At 41.3% G+C, this 20,702-nt stretch overlaps 2 protein-coding genes across 16 annotated transcripts in view; one reads left to right on the top strand and one right to left on the bottom strand.

Annotated features, from left to right (window-relative positions):
• FRYL (FRY like transcription coactivator) overlaps positions 1-12,294 on the top strand; it is a 300,849-nt gene extending 288,555 nt beyond the window's left edge. For 7 of the 8 annotated variants that reach the window (XM_067735911.1, XM_067735913.1, XM_067735912.1 and 4 more), the window contains 5 exons: positions 4,927-4,995; positions 7,721-7,738; positions 8,569-8,679; positions 9,689-9,879; positions 10,200-12,294. In XM_067735911.1, coding sequence (XP_067592012.1) covers positions 4,927-4,995; positions 7,721-7,738; positions 8,569-8,679; positions 9,689-9,879; positions 10,200-10,458 — 648 coding nt within the window. In that variant the 3' untranslated portion in view covers positions 10,459-12,294. The remainder of the gene's footprint in view (positions 1-4,926; positions 4,996-7,720; positions 7,739-8,568; positions 8,680-9,688; positions 9,880-10,199) is intronic. The other variant, XM_067735908.1, reaches the window with a different exon arrangement.
• ZAR1 (zygote arrest 1) lies at positions 3,832-20,171 on the bottom strand. 8 transcript variants are annotated; one of them, XR_010942995.1, is made up of 8 exons: positions 19,270-20,166; positions 17,497-17,589; positions 17,338-17,412; positions 15,865-16,067; positions 13,284-13,394; positions 8,851-8,932; positions 5,951-6,003; positions 3,832-4,044 (listed from the first exon to the last, which is right to left on the bottom strand). XR_010942995.1 is itself a non-coding variant. In XM_067735916.1 (4 exons), the coding sequence occupies exons 1-4, from the start codon at positions 20,122-20,124 to the stop codon at positions 15,924-15,926; spliced, it is 1,167 nt and encodes a 388-aa protein (XP_067592017.1). In that variant the 5' UTR covers positions 20,125-20,165; the 3' UTR covers positions 15,758-15,923. The 8 variants fall into 8 exon arrangements, 2 of the variants coding, with proteins under 2 accessions (XP_067592017.1, XP_067592018.1); XR_010942990.1 differs by lacking the exon at positions 3,832-4,044 and adding an exon at positions 4,127-5,073; XR_010942993.1 differs by lacking the exon at positions 3,832-4,044 and adding an exon at positions 4,127-4,782.
• Between the last annotated feature and the right edge of the window lie 531 nt (positions 20,172-20,702).

The following is a 20,702-nucleotide window of genomic DNA, read 5'->3' as shown; positions in this document are numbered from 1 at the left end:
AAATACTCTAGATAGGAATATAAAGCACAGATACTGTGCATGAATAATTAGGAACAAATGTTTAAATTATAGCTATAAATAAAAGTACTGGCAAATCATACAGGTCTAACAGAGAACGGATGCAAACCAAATGTATGATTTCCAAGGAGAGGTCCCTTTTGGCTGATAGGAAAACTTCATGGAATAGAGATGCAACCTTAGTCCTTGACAGACGTTAATTTTAGATTGGGGAATTATCTCAGGAAAAGAATATGGTATAAGAAAATACTTATTAAGGGGGTAGTGATCTTATATCTGGACTGAGATAGTAATGACAGATTGGAGAAGAGGAGAGTTTTCAGTAGCAGGAAAGTATCGGGCAGGATCTGGCCATGTTACAAATAATGTTGCTGTGTAACTTCTTATACATGTCTTTTACGTATATATGTTCACATACCTGTTGGATATCTATGTAGGAGTGGAATTGCTGGGTCACAGGGTATACATCTGTTCAACTTCAGTAGATTCTGCCAAGCAGTTTTCTAAGAGAGGTTACATCAATTTACAATCCTATCAGACGTGTGTACAGGAGTTACCATGCCCTAATCCCTTTGCCACCACTTGGTATTGCCAACTTTTAACATTTTGTCATTTTTGGTGGATGTGAGGTAGTATTTCATGATATTATTTTGCATCTGTCGGATGACTGTTTGAGCACCTTTTCTTCTTCATTTAGCTATTTTGTGAATTGTGCCTAAAGTATCTTGCCCAATTTTGTAAATGGGTTATTTGTGGTTTTCTTATTGATTTGTAGGAGTTCTTCATTCGAAACACAAGCCTTTTACTGGATGTATGAATTACAAATTTTTTCCCCCTCTGTGGCTAGCATTTCCACTATCTCAATAGCATTTTTTGATCAACAGAAGTTTTTCATTTTACTTAGGTCCAAGTTAATCCATCTTTTCCATTATGGTTAGTGCTTCTGTGTTTTCAGAAATCTCTGTCTATCCTAGGAGGTTGATTGCTGTGATAACAGTCCCCATGAATCATGCTCCTCTGTGTCCACGCTTCTTTGCAATATGACTTTGCTGTCGTTCCTCCCATCAAAGGGATGGAATCTGTTTTCCCACCTCTTAAGTCTGGATGGCCTTGTGACTTGCTCTGACCAATCAAATTAAGAAGTGATGCTGTGCAACCTCTGAGACTAGCACTTAAGAGGTCTTTTGCAGCTTCTGCCTTTGCCATCATGCCTGTCAGAGTGTAAATTGGAACAAACTCTGGAAAACTATTTGACCTCCAGCCTCCAGGAGGATGAGAGGCCATGTGGAGGAGAGTGGAGGCATCCAGCTGACTGCCAGCATACCAGACACTTGAGGAAGGCCAGCTTGGAACTTTCAGCCCCAGTCAAGCCATCAGATGACTGTAGACTCATGAGTGACCCTAGGCAAGACCAGGAAAAACTCCCAGCCAACCCAAAGATTTATCTTGTTGTTTTAAGAAGCCATTAAGTTTTAGGGGTGGTTGGTTATACAGCAATAGATACCACTTACAACAGGAGAACATCGAATACCTACAAATTAAGTCTATTTAAAGATGTGCTAAACCTCCACACAGAAAATTTCAATTATTACTGAGAGAAATTAAAGGCCTCCCGAATAAATGGAAGGCTATACCATATTTATGAATCAAAAAACGCAACAGTGTGAAGTCATTTTTCCCCAAAATGATCTATAGATTGAATGCAATCTCATTCCAAATTTCAGACAATATATTAATGGAAATTGACAGGCTGATTACAGTCGTGAACACAGGTCAGGAAACTATAGCCCTCAGGTCATATCTGGCTCCCTGCCTGTTTTTGTAAACTTTTTGGGAACATAGCCATCCCATTTGTTTACCTATTGTCTATGGCTCTTTTGCACTGCGACACAGACTAGTTGCAACAGAAAATCTGTGGTTTGCAACACCTAAAATATTTCCTGTCTGCCCTCGACAGAAAATGTCTTCCAAATCTTGTCCAAAAGGAGCAACAAGGTCTAAACAACAGAGTGAGACCTACATCCAGTAAGACCTATTAAAAATCTCAAAAGAGTGTAGTGCTGGCATAAAATTAGACAGACCAATAGAACATAACAGACCCACACATATATAATCATATGATTTACAGCAAAGGCGCTGTGGCAATGCAGTAGGAAAAGAATGTTCAATAAATTGTGCCGAATCCAGTAAAATATTTGTATGGAAGAGAAAACTGAATTTGATTCCTTCCTAAGCTACCATCTCACCATTTCTTATCCCATCTCTTCTGTTACTTTTTCCTTCCTTTCTTAACTTCTTTTCTATCAACGATTTTTCATTCCCCTCTAATAGTTTTTTAGCTATACATTCTTTTATTTTTCCTTGAGTCTTCTAAGGACCACAGGTGAAAGCCTGGGGTATTTATCAGGACCCTGCTCTCTTGGCAGGGATTGAACAATTCTTATCTCATCTCCCCAGCACCACGAGACCAGAAAGTCTCTGCTTACCTTTTCATCCTCCCAGATGCTATTACTTGCTTTCTTAGCCTCTCCTCCTGCACATGACAAATACAGGAACAAGTGCCCCAAGAGCAAACTGCACACAGATTGGTCGGCTCCCTTCTCTGCAGTTATCTTTTCTCCAGGATCTTGGCCCTCAGTACCTCACTACCTGTGACAGCCCTGTTTTCCCAGCCCAGTGAACTATAAGCCACTACTTTTTGTTCCGCTTCTGAGCCCGTGGACATCAATGAGCAAGTCCCCTAGGGTAATGCTGGAGTCAATGTACAGCTCCCTTCAGTACTTTTCTCTGACTCCCTAAATCCTCCTGGCTGGTGGTATTCAGCTTCCATAGTTGTTCTTGGAGGACTGGCCTTATACAAGCTACCCCATCATACCCAGAAGCCAAACCTCTCCAATTAAATTTTAACCTTTATTTGAGCCTTGAGTAAAAAAAATCCATCATGGGGAAAAAAAAAAAAATCCATTATGACAGGAAGACTGTTACATGTGGGTTGGAGGGTATTCTGTACACAAACCGTCTACTGTATCTTGTATACACTGACTGGGAAGGTGTGGACCTGTACTTTTGCAGGCCAGTGTGGAGCCACGGGACAATAGGGTTGGGGCTTTTCTTGTAACGGAATAAAAATCAGAAATAATTACTTTGAATAGTGCCCCCCAAATGCCATATCATAGGCATAGAGTATAAAAAATTATATCTAGTAAGAACAAGCCATTAAATAAGCAATTGAAAGTATTTTTTTCAAATGTATCAGTATACTTGGACAAACTGGGCCGGACTTGTGATGAGGATGAAGTGTACAGGCATTTTAACATTTTGAGTGAATAAAGATTAAGGTACAGATTCCATGATAGATGTCAACTGAATTTTGCTCATATAAAGAAATCTGCTAGATAGCTTTTGACAGTGACCGCCAGCAGCTGTATCTTACTAGGAAAACCTAACATGTTTTTCTTCTGAGAGGCTGTCAAGTAAAGAGCCTGAGGGCCCATGCAGGCTGAGGAACCAGGATAAAAAGGACATAAGGTCAAAGAGATTGTTTTGAAACAACCGAGACATCTAATTTTCATTCTTTGCATGTAGACCATTAACAGCTACAACTGAGAATTTCAAATGTCTACTACTGAAATATTTTCAAAGAGTAAAAACGTAGCTAGTAGTTTTTCTCAAAGTCCCAATGACTTCATATATATATATATATATATATATATAGTTTTATTATATTTAATCTATCACACAAAAAGAACTAGGAAGTCAAAAGAACTGGTAATATTAATAATATCAAACCGTCGAAACCCAGGAGCTCAACTTGAAGGCTCTAAGCTTTCACTTTAGCTTGGAAATTCTATGACTCCAGTGTTTTTTCCCCACTAAACCGTAGTGCTATTATTTTCTTTTTATCTGACCGAGGAAAAGGTACCTTAAATAAATATCCATCTTTAGGACCAGCCCCTGGAAAAGGAAAATCCACATTTGGCTTCTGTATTCCATATTCATTGGAGATAATATGTTTGTCATTTATTGCTGTCCAAAAAGGAAGAAAAAGAAACAAAAACAAGATTTAAAATGTATTTTAGTTTCTGTTTCACTAATTAAAAGTGACACAAGTCTTCTGAGAATTACACTTCCGATAAGCAAACGGACCTGGTTAATTCTTTCTAAGTTGCCTTTATTAAATTGACAGGACAGGAAGCCCATCTTTCATTTCCCCATCTTACATTAGACAAAGGTCAGGTATAGGTTGTGAAGATTTCCCATAAAATCTACAAAATGAATATTCTTTACTGAAATGGAGCGCCACAAGGCCCTGGAATAGAAGACAGCTGATTGTGTTTCCATTAGTAAACCGTCCCCAGCGTGTGCATGTAGCCACATACACAGTGTCCTCTGCTTGGGTTTGCTGCATACAAATGATTCGGCTCAAATGGAGATGAAAGTCTATGTCTACAACCAGTCCTAGAAATTCAAGTTCACTTTTTAAGACTGTTGTTTTATTTATTTTTTTAATTAATTAATTTATTTATTTAGTATTTTTGGCTGTTTTGGGTCTTTGTTGCTGCACATAGGCTCTTCTCTAGTTGCGGCCAGCAGGCTTCTCATTGCGGTGGCTTCTGTTGTTGCGGAGCACGGGGTCTAGGTGCACGGGCTACAGTAGTTGTGGCACGTGGGCTCTAGAGCACAGGCTCAGTAGTTGTGGCGCACAGGCTTAGTTGCTTCGCGGCATGTGGGATCTTCCCAGACCAGGGCTCGAACCCGTGTCCCCTGCATTGGCAGGCAGATTCTTAACCATTGTACCATCAGGGAAGTCCAAGATTGTTGTTTTATATGAGCAGGCCATTACAGTACCAATTTCATTATGCATTGTGCAATTACTGTATTAAAATTTACTGTTGTTTATTTTTTCAGTGGTTAGACAATTGTAAGAGGACATTTGGTGCCAAAGAAGACATGTATAGGATAAACACAGATGCACAAGTAAGTTTCTTATTCTTAGTTTTGCTATATTCCTGTATCAGGTAAAATAATACGTATGCTCAAATGTCCTTGATATTCCTAGAAATAAAGAATATTTGTAACATTTTTCATTTTTGTTATCAGAACAATCTTCGTAAAAGTTAGGTTCAATGGAATATTGGCTTAGTAATGAAAAATTCACTTTAATAAAAATGAACGGCCAGCTTATGACTGAAGCTTAATAACATTCCATAGATAAGCTCGATGAATATCTGGACAGTCCAAGTTGACTTTTAGTTGCATCTGCCTCTCTAAACATTTTTTCATTCTGCATTAGTACTCTACAGATAAATAGTCTGGTCAGGATATCAAACCTGAGTAATGTTATATACATTCATACTAGCCCTTCCGAAGCTGAAATTCTGATTGGATAAATTATGGTTTTTGCTAGTATAAAATTCAGTGAAAATAATAGTAATATATTTGCTTAGAGAAAAGTGCACAACACATACATTAAAGGAGGATAAAATTAAGACCTACAAATCATTCTAATAGAAGTATAACTTCATATGGGGAACATGTATTAATCAGTTAACACCCTTTACATTTGACATGAGAATTCTAACCTTTTACAACATCAGATTGTTACAGATTTCTAGTCACTGTAAGTTATTGTACTATTGTAATAAAAATGTGAAGCTTTACAAAACTGAAATGTTGAGAAAATACCAGTATACTCTCAATAAATGTAAACTATTTGCCAGGCACTGTGCTGAGCATTTCACGTTCATTATCTCAGTCCTTACAGCTCTGTCTAGTGGATGTTGTAATTAGCCCCATTACACAGATGAGGATACATAATAAGCAATTAATAAATATTTTAAAATAAATGAGAAAAAGTATATGCAAATTAAAATTGAGGCTCAGAGAAGCTAATTTATCTAGAATCAGTAAGTAAATAGATTAAGATTCAAACCTTGGAAGGCTGACTCCAAATCCTGCTCTGTCATAAAGAAATTGTCAAATAATCTGTGTAAAGAAAGAAACGAGGCAAGATAAGAAATTAACCCCAGACTAGAATTAGATCCTTTGGTTCTAATTCTGTCTTTGCCACTATGGCTTAAGCAAGTAACAAACTGCTTTTCTCATATATAAATTAGGTGGTTAGACTAAGTGATTTCTTATACCCCTTCTACCTTGAAGAAAATGAGTTCCATCTCCAGGAGTCTGTGTCAATTAATATAGCTTGAGGTTTTCTACTAAGTGAAAACTGAAAACTCTGTACATTGAAGACTTCCACTGATATCTTAGGTCTCCTCTCACATTCAGCTCCTTGAGAGCAGGGGTCCCTTTTTGCACATTATGTATTGTCTTTTGCTGTATACCAGTATAGTCTTTTGCATAATAAGCAATCAATACATATTAAAAGTAAATGAAGACTGTATATGCAAATTTCAGTACACTAAAGCAATGTTTTTAAATGTACAGTGTTAACATATTTAGCGTGATTTCTAGTAATTCAGAGCTATGAAATTAATTACGTCTGTGTTATTTCCTACAGTTGTGATCGTAAACTTTATCAGTGATTTTCTTTTCCATTACACCCCAAAGTAGATGCTCTGGATAATACGTGTGTAGAGTCAGTTTTTATTTATGCTAATGGAAGTGAAAAAAAATATTTAAAAGCTCAAATTGTTGTTAGTTTCCATATAAAACTGTATGAAGTAAAACCTCAGAAATTTAGATATGCTAATATGTTTGACATTGGATTGTGCTCAACTAACATTCACAGGATGACCATCTACATAATTTATGGTAAGCAGTACGGAGCTGAAGTTCACCTTTGCTTAGCAAATCCCTTCTAAATTGATAGGAATAAATGTTATATAAACAGTGCTTCAGAGGAAACTATTTAGAAAAGCAGATTTCAAGAAGGACTTTTAGAAGCAGTATTTACATTCTGGCGATTGCTGTTTTAATTAGAAGTCATTCTTCTCCATTAATGAGACTAGGTCTAAGTTGCTGTAGATATTTTAATGTAATAATTTTTAAATATTCCAGAACCTGGATGTTTCACGGTGTATTTTACGTTATCTCGTTTGATTCAAACCTAGTTGGGTTGAACTTCTGAGGTTTACTAAATTACATTTGCAATGCAATTTAAAACACACAACTGCTCTCAATATTTTACCTTCCGATTCAGCACTAATTATGGCAACTTAGGACTTAGACAGCAAAGGGTAGGCAACCCAGAATGAGCCACGCCAGAGAGAATCTTCTCATGGGCAAATACATAAAATTATAAACCAGTTCTTTTCTGAGAAGAGCAAATCATTTCATATTTTGTAATCAGAAGTTTTCCACTTTACTAACGGAAATTTATTTGGCTTTTTTTTTTTTTTTGGAAAGGCTATAAAAACCCAGATAGAAGACCACTTTCAGTAGCCAACTTTCCCAATATCCCACTAGTTTTATTCTTTGTAGCTTTTGCACAAGAAATAAACTATAGCCTAAATGTAATTTAGCTGTTATTTGGCAGAGTGAAAAACACCCTGGATTGTTACAGTAAATGTCTAAAAAGTTTTATTCTGGAAATAGCATCATAAATTTTTCTTTTGGGTGTAATTTTAAATGTTCTTCAGTTTGCCTGGGACATCTGTGACCCTAGTTAAAATGATTTGTTACACTAATTCTTGGTCTTTTTCTTCCTTTGTATTTTTTGTGGCCCGATCACCTTCTTGCTTAGCAAATGGAAATTCTAGCAGTAAGTGACCTGTCTTAATTTATAGACTACTTATCCATGTCAGACAAACTGGTTTTCATTTGCCATTTGTGACCTAGCAATGTTTTGTCATGGACTGCTTTAAGAGTAGTGTGTGCTTCAGTTTTGCATAGCCCTAATCCATGAAATGTTTCAGTCCTACAAAGACAATGAGGTTTTATAATTAATCTGTACAACTAGCGCTGCCTTTTTACACATCTCTAACATGTCTCCTTTTATATTTCTTAATTTTAAGAATCCAAGTGCATTTGTTAATTTGTCTTGTTTCAGTGAGATTACAAATTTGCTTTCTTAAAAAAAAAGGAACTCATTTTAAAGACAAACTATTCTTACTTTTTAGGTGAGAGGTTATCCAGAGTTTTACTTTTTGCTTTATCAAGCACTTGTTGATAAACGCAGTGAGATGTACATCTCAGTGTGGCAAGAGTATATGCACTTGTAAATTCTTCTCGTTATGAAGTTAAATTCTTCTCGTTATGAAGTTAAAGTTTTAAGTTCTAGTGAATTCTTTTTAAAGCATTCTATTTATTGCCTGCTGAAAAATTCTGTTTGTCTAATGTGAAAATGTGCTTCACACTAAAAATGAATTATGTAACCAATAATCTTTAAATTTTTATTTTAATCCCAGTCTTCAGAGCATCTTTCATCTGTCTTTCATCAACTTCATACCATATTAACTTGCTTACTGCAGAAAAATTAAGCTCAGAACAAATTTTAACAATTATTTACTTATAAATTTTTATTTGAAATATGTTGTCTAGTCAAATATGGAAAATAACACCTAAATTTAACACAGTGTTATTTATTTCTAGGAACTGGAGCTCTGCCGAAGGTTATACAAATTGCATTTTCAATTGCTGCTTCTGTTCCAAGCCTACTGTAAACTTATCAATCAAGTAAACACAATTAAAAATGAAGCAGAGGTAAATATTCAGTTGTACTAGGCATTAGTAACTGATTCTAGGAAATTAAAATACATACATACATATTTCCTTGCAGGAGCAATGAAGTGAAAAGTCGCTTATAGTGAATCTTTCCCCCCCACAACCCAGTTAAGCATTATTGGTTTTTGAAATGATGTACTATTTCAGGACCTGTTCATAAATCTGACAGCAGATATCCAGCGATCTTAAAAGATCCCAGACCTTAAAGATCGCAGTAGCAGCAACAGATCATCTGTAATCTAAAATGAAGTAAAGCACGTCAATTCAATAAAGACAAAATCGTATTATGAAAGCCTCTAACGTCTTGTCCACATAGTATTTCTATAGTTTAAGTAATGCACACAAGAATAAACATGTCAAGAGCACTGCGAATGTTAGAAATCGTGTCATGAATAGATTCAAAAGTAGGGACTTGAGTCTTTTTCCCCCTTGTCAACCACTGGTACCAAAACTATCACCGAGGAAATCACTTCGCTTTCTAATCTGAAGTGGTTAAATTTATTTTAAAAAATAAACACGTACTGGTTTATATAAAATACCCTGGGTAAGTAACCCTTTAAAATATAAAGACTCCTCATTACTGTCAAAATTTTTTTCATGATCATCCCATAATTCCAGGCCTACTGTTAGCAAAAAAAAATAACACAAATGTATTTTTACTATCCAAGATGAAGTATATATCACATGTTAAAACCAATATAAACATTGGTTGCAACCAATTATTTTAACTTATTACAATGTAACAGTTATTACACTTAAGACGAACTGTTTTATCAAGAGTAAAGACGACTATTTGGCAGCTGAAATTATTCCAACTGAATAAAGAACTCGAAATATTAACTGCCCATAAGGACTAAGTTTAACCATTGAAGATAATCTTTAAGAGGAAATACTGCCACCATTAGATGTATCTTCACAGCCAAGTAAATGCTCTTGTTGTTACTGAACATACAAATTGATCCTTTTAAGGTATATTTATTTCTTTTAGGTCTTCAACATGTCAGAGGAACTTGCCCAGTTGGAAAGTATCCTCAAAGAAGCCGAGTCTGCCTCAGAAAATGAAGAAATTGACATTTCCAAAGCTGCACAAACTACTATAGAAACTGCCATTCATACTTTAATTGAAACGTTGAAAAATAAGGAATTTATATCAGCTGTAGCACAAGTCAAAGCTTTCAGGTAAATTGTGAAGGAATTTATAGGAGATGCCTTTATACCTAACTGGAAGTTGATAAAGATTGGGTTTGGTTTTCAGTTTGATGTTTCAATATTATGTCATTGTGAAAGGAAAACATGACCTTATTTTGTACAGTTACCAATGAAATGACACCAATTTTAGATTTTGTTCATTCTGTGATACTTTCACAGTAATGTTTTCTCAAATATTAAAACAGATCCTCAGTGATTCAAAAGGAAATTATTTTTATAGGTATTAACTTAAAAGTTATCTTTAATAATTCCTTTGAGTCTCAGGACTTAAAAATACTGTGTGTTTTCAGATCTCTGTGGCCCAACGATATCTTTGGCAGTTGTGAAGATGACCCTGTCCAGACACTGTTACACATCTATTTCCATCACCAGACCCTGGGCCAGACGGGAAGCTTTGCAGTCATAGGCTCTGACCTGGACATGTCAGAAGCCAACTACAAATTGATGGAACTTAATCTAGAAATAAGAGAGTCTCTACGCATGGTGCAATCATACCAACTCCTAGCACAGGCCAAACCAATTGGAAATTTGGTGAGCACTGGATTCTGAGAAACTTCAGGCATTTAGGAAGAGACTAAACTGAAGGCGATTAAGAATATTAACAAGCACCTTCTATGGACCCTTGCAGTTCACTGTCAAACTTTACCAGGGTAAAAAAGTAAGAACGTCAGAATCAGATCTGAAGGGGAAAAAAACGAATGGTTTAACAGCTGCCAATACCTCCCACAATAACTGTATGAAGAAAGAATTTTTTTAATTACTTTACCTAAGTGAAAAGAAAAGGGCTAAAAGTGATGCATACAAATATATTACTTTCTGGAGAAAAAAGAATTCTAAGAATGTCTGCAATAATGGCCTCTAATACTGAGACATTGGAAAGCAGGTGAAATGAGGCTGAAATCGAGGCTGGTTCATTTTAGCTGAAGACCTGCAGAGATGCTTGGATTTCTAGTAGTCACAAGCATAATCAACAACTGATAGTTAATCATCTACATGAAGAACATCCAGTCGGATGGATATACACAGAAAGACTTCTTTGCAAAAACCATTGATTTTTTTTTTTTTCCCCCAACATGTGGGATAAGGGCGTGGGTGTTTTGTTTTTTGGTCTGTATAAGGAATTGTGTGTGTGTGCGAGCTGAGATGTGTGAATATGTGATAGTCATATTTTCAAGGTATGGATGTTTGGTGATAACGTCTCAGAGCATGCCTAAAAGAGCACTGCAAGATTATTTTTGAAAAAATTTTATTTTATTAGCTCTAACTCTTCATAGTGTGTAAATGTTAGAACATTTTAATAATATTTTAAAACTGGGCTTTCCCAGTATTTCAAAAAGAAATAATATATCTGTTAACGTTATTGGAATGCTGCTCAGTTCTCTGATCAGTGCTTATGTTACGATTGTTGATAACTAACCAAAGTAGATGCCTGCAGAGACTTTAAAATGTAAAATAAAGATGTATGCTGCCCGTCAGCTCTTCTCATTAGAAAAGTTAACTTATTTTACTCCATAATTATTATAGAAACTGTATAGATTAAAACCAGTATTTTCTTGTACATTTGTGCAATGCACTGTTATACAAGAAGAGGTGTACAAAGCTAAAGAAAAAATTGTGGTCATTGATGGTAAAATATATGACTTGCAGGCCCTCAAGTCTGCAGAATTCAAGAAGAGAGAGATGCAAATGCATTTTTATATGTTTATTCAGGACTCACATGTTTCACCCTAAAGGAACCTGGGGCTATGGGGGAAGATGAAAGGAAGCCTGAAGACTGACTACCAAAACATGCAATATACTTATTCACTGTCCAAGCCTGTAGCATAACATGAACTGGATTCTCTGTCCTTTTTTTAAATAGCATTTTGTAAAAGAAATGAATGTAGTCCCACAATTCCTCTGATTTGAAAGGAACACCTTGTATTTTTTATATGCATCTCTTATCCACTGTGACTTTTCTTTTAAACTGGGCTCTGGGATTCCAGAGTTTAGAATGTAGAAATGAAATGCTTGGCTTTGCCTTTTCTTGGTGGTGCAGACCCCTGCCAGAAATGTAATTATGCTCAAGTGCATTAACTGAGGGCCCTGTGCACGCCGCTGGACTGCTGACTAGAGTTATGTTACCTGTAAAATTCTGTAACTGGTCACAGCACATTCATAATCACTGTATTTTTTGACCCTGATAAAAACAATTATTTTGATGGTGTTCTGGTACTGTAAATGGTGTCCTTTAAATTATTTAATAACTTCTGGGTGCGGGGCAGGAAGAGAGGGGTGGGTGTCTGGAGACACACCACACTTTACAGCCTATCTATCTTACCATCCCCTATTTTTCTCACCCTCCTTATATCCTTTTTGTTAAAATAAAAAAGCATTGTAGCTGTTGGTTTGTGTTGTATTTTAAGAAAGGATGAATGATTAGTGTGTGCATAATTAAGGAACTTTTCAAATGTTGCCTTCATTATTCTTAAAAATAATTTTCCTTCAAAAGGGGAGAACAGGGCTTCCCTGGTGGCGCAGTGCTTGGGAGTCCACCTGCCGAGGCAGGGGACACGGGTTCGTGCCCTGGCCCGGGAGGATCCCACATGCCGCGGAGCGGCTGCGCCCGTGAGCCATGGCCGCTGGGCCTGCACGTCCGGAGTCTGTGCTCCGCAACGGGAGAGGCCACAACAGTGAGAGGCCCGCGTACCGCAAAAAAAAAAAAAAAATACCGCAAAAAAAAAAGGGGGGGGGGAGAACAGATTCAGTTCAATTGACTAATTACCCAAACCAAACCTTCCAAACAGTTGAAATTTCCTTCTCCTATTTATATGTAACTAAGCCTATTAATAATGTAATAAAGATTAATACACATGCAGAAAGCAAGATGCAGATATAAAGTCATTAGGATTGTCCTTTTGCAAATCAGATTTCCTTAAAACCTATAATTTTTTGCTCCTTGTCCTCTGGGTCCAAAGTTTGCACTTATTAACAAAATATATCAAATGCTTAATTTATTAATCAGAGCCCAGTCTTTGCTCATACAAACTTTTTCCTTTGCCCACTAAATTTATCATTTTTAAACAGTAAGTTTGTAAAATCACAAGATAAGAGATCTGGGTACTTCCCTGGTGGTCCAGTGACTAAGACTCGCGCTCCCAATGCAGACGGCCCGGGTTTGATCCCTGGTCAGGGAACTAGATCCCACACGCGCAACAAGAGTTTGCATGCCACAACTAAAAAGATCCCGAGTGCTGCAACTAAGACCCGGTGCAGCCAAATAAATTAAAAAATATTAAAAACAAATATCTGGCAGTTTCTCCAAAGAAGAAAAATCCAAAGGATTTTCACACAATTTAGAAAATATTTTCTACTTTTAGTGATATAAGATCTACCTTAAATTTAGGAAATCGTCAGACATTTTCTTGGAACAGACTCACCAAAGCCAGAGTGAGTGTACCTCCTTTTGGTCTATGAGAACTGCTCATCCACCAGCATAACCTACACTAGAGGAAATAAGAATCAATGTGATAGTAATTGTACTTTATGGCATTCTTATTTTTAAATTTTCAAAGTAATCCACTGTCACTTTAGCAAACGTAAGAAATATGAACAAAACTAGAATCACTTCTCTTGACACCCAGAGAGAACAGTATTCTGGGATATTTCCTTCTAGCCTCTCAATCTCTCAAAGAAAAATCAATTTTATAAATTTCCAATTATACATACAGTTTGACAGTGCCTTACTGGTAGAATGTAATCACCATAACTCTTATGAATCATGAGTTTTTATACCACTTTGTTCAATGTCTGAATGGCCACTAACTCTAAGTGACACATATTTTGATCCTTGCTTTCCTCAGCTGTAAAATAGGGTTAGCTGCTCTATTAGGAAAATTAATGGCAAACAATATTAAGCTTAAAGAATGATTAATAGCCATTTTAATAGCTGTATTAATAACCACTGAATTTGTCCTAGGACTCATTGAAGGTATACTTCTGTTGTTCCTCATTCATTCAGCAAATGCTTAGAGTGAATATTATGTACCCCTTGCACGTCATGTGAGTCAGATCGGTTTCCTATCCCTGTACATACCCCTCAACCACCTCAGGAGTTAATAGTGTCAGCACAAAACACATCACCTTCCCCCACACCTAGAGTTCTCACCCTTCATTTCTCTTTGGTCCCACCACCATTGTATCTGATCTTTGCAAGACTCCTGACAGGTTTACAGGCATCCACCATACTGCCAGAGTGATTATTTTTTTAAAAAGGTGAATCTGTCACCATGCCCCACCACAGCTTTATAAACCTTTCAGTGGATTCTTACTGATGACATATGAAAAACAGTCCTCCTGAGCAAGGTCCAAAGAGTCCTCCCAGCCTGAGCCTATCAGTTGCACCTGCCATCATCCCCATCCCTGCCCCTGTGGCCTCCTGGCTTTCTCTACCACTGGGCCTTTGCACACATTAGCTTAGTCTGGAAAAGTTCTTTCTTCCCCTCTTTGTCTAATTCAACTCATCCAAACTTTAGCTCAGCTGTCGTGTCATTTTTTAGGCAAGGCTTCCCTGACCTCCCCAAGTCAGATCCTTTTTTTTTCTCCTACCGGGCACCAAGTAGGTCTTACATGGCGCATGGCAGAAGTTTTATACAGGAAATTAATGGCCATCTACCCGCTACACTGGAAGTTTTATGAGGGCAGAGCCCACAGCCATGTTTTTCTACGGTAAGTGCAAGGCTGACTCAATTGTAGTTTTCACACTTCAATTCCATAAGCAATACCTGGGGCGCTTATTCAATGCTTCACCTCCATGTAGTGATTCAGTAGAGACAGGGACCTAAGAATCTGCCTTTTTACAAACACCTTACCAAGCCATATGGTTAGAGGCCTTCCCTCTTGCTATAAAGGGTTCTAGAGACTTCAAACTCATTTTTGTTTCTTTCATTCTCCATATTTGTCTACATTCAAGCATCCAAGATGTTAACAGACTTACTATATATGGCCTATGAGGTAGTAAGGGTGAACTTAAAAATGGGATGCTTAGAAAACTGGAAGGAGGCCTAATTAGCACCTGGTTCCAATTATGTGGTTTCTGTAACCAAGAAATCAACAGCTCTCAACTCTGATTTCATTAAAATCCCTCACGTCATCCCCCACCCCATCCCTGCACCAGGAGAGCGCTGGTGCCGGGTCTCAGTGTTTTCTTGGTAATCGGGTAGAAAGCTTGGTAACCAGGTTAGGATGAGAATCCCTGTGTTAGATGGCGCCAAACACCGTTTCCACTTACAGAACTGCAAGCGCATAATGACAAAGGCGAAATAAAGCTGCCTCTAACTGAATCTTTAAATACATTTAGGAGGGCTTTTTTTTTTAAGTTAACAAATTACCAGCTGAAGTCCACTTGAAGTTACTTAACATCTTAAAGCTGCCCTTAACCACCCTGTTCCCATCCGTACCGGTGACATCGTGATTAGCAAGTCACCAGCGCTCACAGCCTTTCTCCCTCAGCACCGACTAAACCGAGATCAGCTGTAGGCCATCCATTCTGGGTTCTGACTCTGCGTTACCCATCCCCAAACATCAGAGTCCCCTCAAACGTCAAGGCCTGGCTCTAGCCTCCACCTGCCCCAGAAGGATGCTCATTTTAATAGATGGCTTTTTATTCAATTAATTTCTTATAGGCATCAGCCCTACAAACCTACAAGTAGTAAACCTCACATGTGAGTCCCTCTACACTTTTCTCTCAAGTGACTAACCTAGTTCAGAGCCCGGTTGCTCTGTAAGCAATGGACAGATATTAAAGTAAAAGGCCCAGACTGTTAAGACAGGCTCTCCTAAATCTTAAGGATTTTACGCAGTGTATCAATTGTTTTGCAATGCTTTTATTTGACAAGCTTTGTCAAATACAGCCTTTCAAGAAGTACTTTGAGGGAGCGGCAGAGAGGAGGAAGAGGGGCACGGAAAAAAGCTCACTTGTCTGCTCCACTAGCACACGTTCGGCGGGACCAGGGTTTTGGTTTTTTCACATTCATTTAAATGATATATTTGAAACTGAAAGTGCTGTCACAGGATAAGCGTTTGCCTTTGCATCTCCCACACAGATCTTGACGGTGGGGCCTTTTGGGGTCCACGTGGCGAACTTTTACTGGGCAGGAGCATCTAGTCTGTTTACAATTCTGAAAAAAAAAAAGTGAGAAGTACATACAGAACATAAACGCTTGGTGATGTCCTGGAACTTCAAAGTTATTTTTCTAGTCCATTCAAATACTAACTGAATGCACGCTCAGCAAAGTCCTGTGCTAATCTTGTTCTGTCTACATCCCTTCCTAGCAAGGAGAAGGATGGGAGGAGTAGAGCATTTTATCATGCAGTCCTGCTCCCACGTTGCACAGGATTCAATGCTGAATTGTGTGAAGTTTCTTTTAAAACAGCTTAAGAGGAAATCTGTCCCTGCCCTTGAAGGGTGGAGAACAAGCGAGCAGGAGAGAGGAGTTTAACAACATCGAAGGTGTGAGGCCAGGAACCACTAGCAGGCCCGGCACCAGTGGCTGACCTCGGCCCTTCTCCCTGCTCCGAAGGACCGCAAGCTGAGGCAGAAGGCAGAGCAGCAACTGCCGGGCCAAGAGCAGAGTGGTTAGAAAGTTCGCTTTCATTGTCAAACTCCTCTCTCCTACTTGAGAATCTACCCTACTCTCCCAAGATCTAGATTAGTCTACGTTTTCCATACTTAATTTCTCTCCACCCACCCTGCGGTGTTCATGCTTCCGGCATCCACCTGGAGCCAAGTGCGTTGATTAGGCTGTGTCTCTGCTGGCAAGTCAAGCTCCACTAGCTGTGTGATTAACAGGCAAGTGTAGTCACTTCTCCCTCTTCGATGATCAGAGCCCTTTATCACAGTGCAGTGCTCAGTTAACAGTAACAAGCAACGTGTTACCAGTTAACCCCATAAAGCTTAGGGTTAAAGCTAAAGCAGCTTAGGTTGACTTTAAAACAAATCCCTTCCTGAACTCACAGGCAAAATGGAAACTTTAAAAAACCCGTGCTTTTACTAAGTACTTTAACTTGCGTATGTGCTTCATAAAATGCATTTGGGTAAAGCCGTCAACCTTTACTACTTCATAATAGTAGAAAGATAATCTGTTTTCTAGGTTTACTTTCTCCTACATTCAGCTGAGTCTCAGGCAAAGCAAACATTCTTCCACACTGCAAGTGACGCAACAGCTTCTAGAGACATTCACATGACCGAGGTCTGCAAGAGCAGGAGAAAACCTAACACCAAGGCCTTGTTTCCCAGTTAAGTATTATTTCTACAACTCCTTCCAGAAAGAAATCAAAACCTCAGGTCACTGGGAATCTAGGCTCTTTTAGGAAATACATTCAAGAAACTACCTCCAAATCTTCTAATCACTACCCAGTTCAAACACAAAATACAAACATTCAATTTACTTGACAGGTGATATCCTCCACTCGGTAAGGGTTATAAGACTTCTGACATGTTCTGCAAAACTGCTTGTAGTAAACCTGTGATGGGAAAGAGGAAAAACTTAGAGCAAAACCCTCCTGAACCTTTTGTCAGGATGATGCCAGTTACAGGGCATTTCTTACCTTGTTAGTGCCCTGTACACACCACACGTAGGCACTTTCCCATCGGATGTTGCAGTCCTTGCAGTGATAGTAGCCATATTTCTGTTCTAAGAACTGAGCAAAAGGAGAGCAGAGTTCAACCAACATGACATCTGAATTAGCCTTCATCTCAGAAGCTTGGAAAGGATCTGACACTTAAAACTGGCAACTCCACTCCATATCTTGGAGGAAAGTAGAATCAGGTTCAAGTCCGTCTCCACGACGTCATTACGAAAGCTAATGGCTTAATCAAGTAGAAAAGCAAGGGCCCACCGGAATTTATGTAGCAGATTATCTTGGTTCATAAAGCAAATTAACAGATTACTAAGCAGGTGTTTTCCCTCAGGCAGGCAAGGGGAAAGCCAAACACAGAGTTCCTGAACTTTGGGATTCTTTGGGGAGGGCTTCTCTCTGTAGAATAGGTCTGATCTTAGAACACACGTGAATGAAGTGGTTAAACTCAAGAAAAGAAACTAGACTCTGCGTCCTAAAGTGATCTTGGGTGAACACCTTGAAAAAAGTTCTCTATGGGCTTCCCTGGTGGCGCAGTGGTTGAGAGTCCGCCTGCCGATGCAGGGGACACGGGTTCGTGCCCCGGTCTGGGAAGACATGCCGCGGAGCGGCTGGGCCCGTGAGCCATGGCCACTGAGCCTGCGCGTCCGGAGCCTGTGCTCCGCAACGGGAAAGGCCACAACAGTGAGAGGCCCGCGTACCATAAAAAAAAAAAAAAAAAAAAGTTCTCTATGCTGCTAATTAAGTTTCCACCAAAGAGTGGTGCTGGGAATCTAAAATACGGATAAGCCATAATTCACACATAATATGAACAAAAGTAGTATTACCTTATCCTTAAGTTCTTCTTCTCAGTGAGAAACAAGTTGTAAACAAGTTTTTGGAGTTAGGCCTTTAGAATTGGAAGGAACTTTGGAGGACACTGAGCAATTTCACAGGTGAGCAAACTGAAGCCCAGGAAGGTAAAGACTTAAGATCACACACAGCTTGTGCACAAACTTGATTCACTCTGTGTTCCCCCTCCCCCACTAAACAGCCCTGGGGAGCCTGGAAGAGACCCCAAAAGGACTCTTCCGGGCCTCTTAATACCTCTCCAGCCTTTCCACTCCCCTGGGTTACAACCCCTCAGTGTGCTCCAGCCCTTCCAGTTTCAGGCAAGTACCAACTGGCCTTCCAAGCCTGCTCCTCTCAGGCAGCAATGCAGCCCAGCACAGATGCTCCAGCAGTACTCTTAGATTTCTGAAGAGGGGTGCGTCTTAAGGGCAAGAGAATATCCTGACTAGGACCCCAGAAGTCAACTGTTAACGGTTTCTAACACACTGAATGAGAAAATGTGAGTGGGATCCTTGGCAATCAACTCCCTTTGCCAGTTAAGTTCACCTTCTGATGTTCCGAGACCCATCCTAGATCACCCAGTGCAGGATCAACACAGGACTACACTCCCGTGGTCAGAGCTTGATACAGCAAATACGCTCGGAATAAGAATGTTAAAAGGGCGTTTCCTCGGCCACCCCTGTGCAACCGGTGTTTTACCATCGCAGCAACACGCAAGCTACACTGGATTGAATTCTGCCGGAGAAAGACGACTTCAGCAGCTGCCGAAAGGCACACAGAAGTGCCCGCGCCTAAGGGAGCGCGCGCCTCCACTTGTCGCGAGCAGCCGCGGGGCGGGGACGGGGACGCGAGCCAGGAGGGCGCACAGCCCTGAGGCTCCCCCGCCGGTTCCCTGGCCGACTCGGGACTCACCTGGAAGCGCAGGCGCTCCTTGCCCGGCTGGGGGCTCCGCGGCGACCACCTCTCGCCCGCGGCGTCCGGGGCGCCGGCCACCGGCGGGGGCTGCTCCCTGCTCGCCGGTACGCCGGCCTGGGCCTCGTCCTCCTCGGACTGCGGCCGTTGGGGACCCTTCCTCGCCGACCCCTCTCCCTCCTCGGGGCCTCGGGTCCTCGCAGCTGGCGGCCCTCGCTCTCCGTCCGGCGCCCCAGGCCTCTGCTCGGCCGCCGCAGTCTCGGCCCCTTCCAGGAGGGTGGAAAGGCGGCGGGAAGCCACGGGCGAGTACACCGCCACGGTGCGCGGGAAGCGCACGGGCCGCGGGGCGCCGCTCGGCGGGCTGCCCTGCTCGGGGCCCCGGCGGGCCAGCTCCGGGGAGGCCGGGCAGCTGCCGCCCGCGCCCGCCGCGCCCTCGGGCTCAGGGCCGGGCTCGCGGGCCCTGCGCAGCAGCGTACGCCGCCCCAGCGAGCACTGCACGGAGACGTCGCGGCGCGGGTTCACCTGCACAGCCACGTCCCGAATGCTGGCGCGGCCGGGCCGCGGGGCGAGGCCGGGGCCCACCTGCGACAGGAGGGCCATGAGCTGCGCCCGCTGGTAGCTGTGGAAGTACTCGGCGGCCGCTAGCTGCCCGTAGCCCGGGAAAGACGACGAGGCCGCGCCGTCAGAGGAGGAGGAAACGGGAGGGTAGCCGCCGTCCCGGTGCCGCCAGCCTCCCCCGCCCGCCGCTCCCTTGCCCTTGGCGGCGGCCGGGTAGGGGTAGGGGTACGGGTACGAGTAGAGGGCGCACGCCGGGTACATGTAAGCGTCCAGCACCTCGTCCCCCAGAGCAGCCATCAGCGCACCCCTGCCGCTCCTGCCCGCCCCTGCGTCCTAAATAAGCGACCTCCCGGGGGCAGCCGGGCGCGGGCCCCACCCCCGCTGGCCGCGCTGCTCGGCCCCCCGCACCCTCCCCGCCACCCGCTGGTGTCCCCGCCGGAGGGGCCCCTGCCAGACTTTCTCGGTGTGGGAACTTTCCACACCCGGAGGTTGGCACAAATACCCTGAGATGATCTGCAAAGAAGGCTTTCTTTGCGAAGCAGAACTGGTCTGTAAGTGAACTAGCTCCAGGTGAAGAGGATACCAGCAGAACCATAACGGCGATTCGCTGAGCCAGGTGGTCCCCAGCCCTGGGTGATCGTCGGCGCCGCCCGGGAAGCTGAGGCGAGGCTGATTGCCTCTGGCTAGTGAGCAAAAATGCGAAGATTTGGGGGAACTGCTCTGGGTCTGATACCTACGATCTCAGATTGTAGGTTATTTCATCATCTCAGGGCTGCCCTGAGAAATCTACGCCTTGAACCCTTTCAGTAAGTGCATAGGGAAAGCATTCCAGGGCATCTGTGACTAGGCTAATCGTTTTCTCCCTTTGGAGAACG

The sequence above is a fragment of the Pseudorca crassidens genome, chromosome 4 (genome assembly GCF_039906515.1).
Source record: "Pseudorca crassidens isolate mPseCra1 chromosome 4, mPseCra1.hap1, whole genome shotgun sequence".
In the NCBI taxonomy this organism is placed as follows: domain Eukaryota; kingdom Metazoa; phylum Chordata; class Mammalia; order Artiodactyla; family Delphinidae; genus Pseudorca; species Pseudorca crassidens.
Note: the sequence above shows the minus strand (reverse complement) of the source record. Positions and strands in the feature narration are given on the sequence as shown.

Bases quoted from the DNA above. Each gene is read 5' to 3' on its own strand.
- ZAR1 (XM_067735916.1), bottom strand. From the start codon at position 20,124: ATGGCTGCTCTGGGGGACGAGGTGCTGGACGCTTACATGTACCCGGCG. The intron at 17,590-19,269 runs GTGAGTCCCGAG...CCTTTTGCTCAG, and splicing joins AGGAGCGCCTGCGCTTCCAG to TTCTTAGAACAGAAATATGG. The intron at 16,068-17,337 runs GTAAATTGAATG...TTTTTTTTTCAG, and splicing joins TGGAGGATATCACCTGTCAA to AATTGTAAACAGACTAGATG.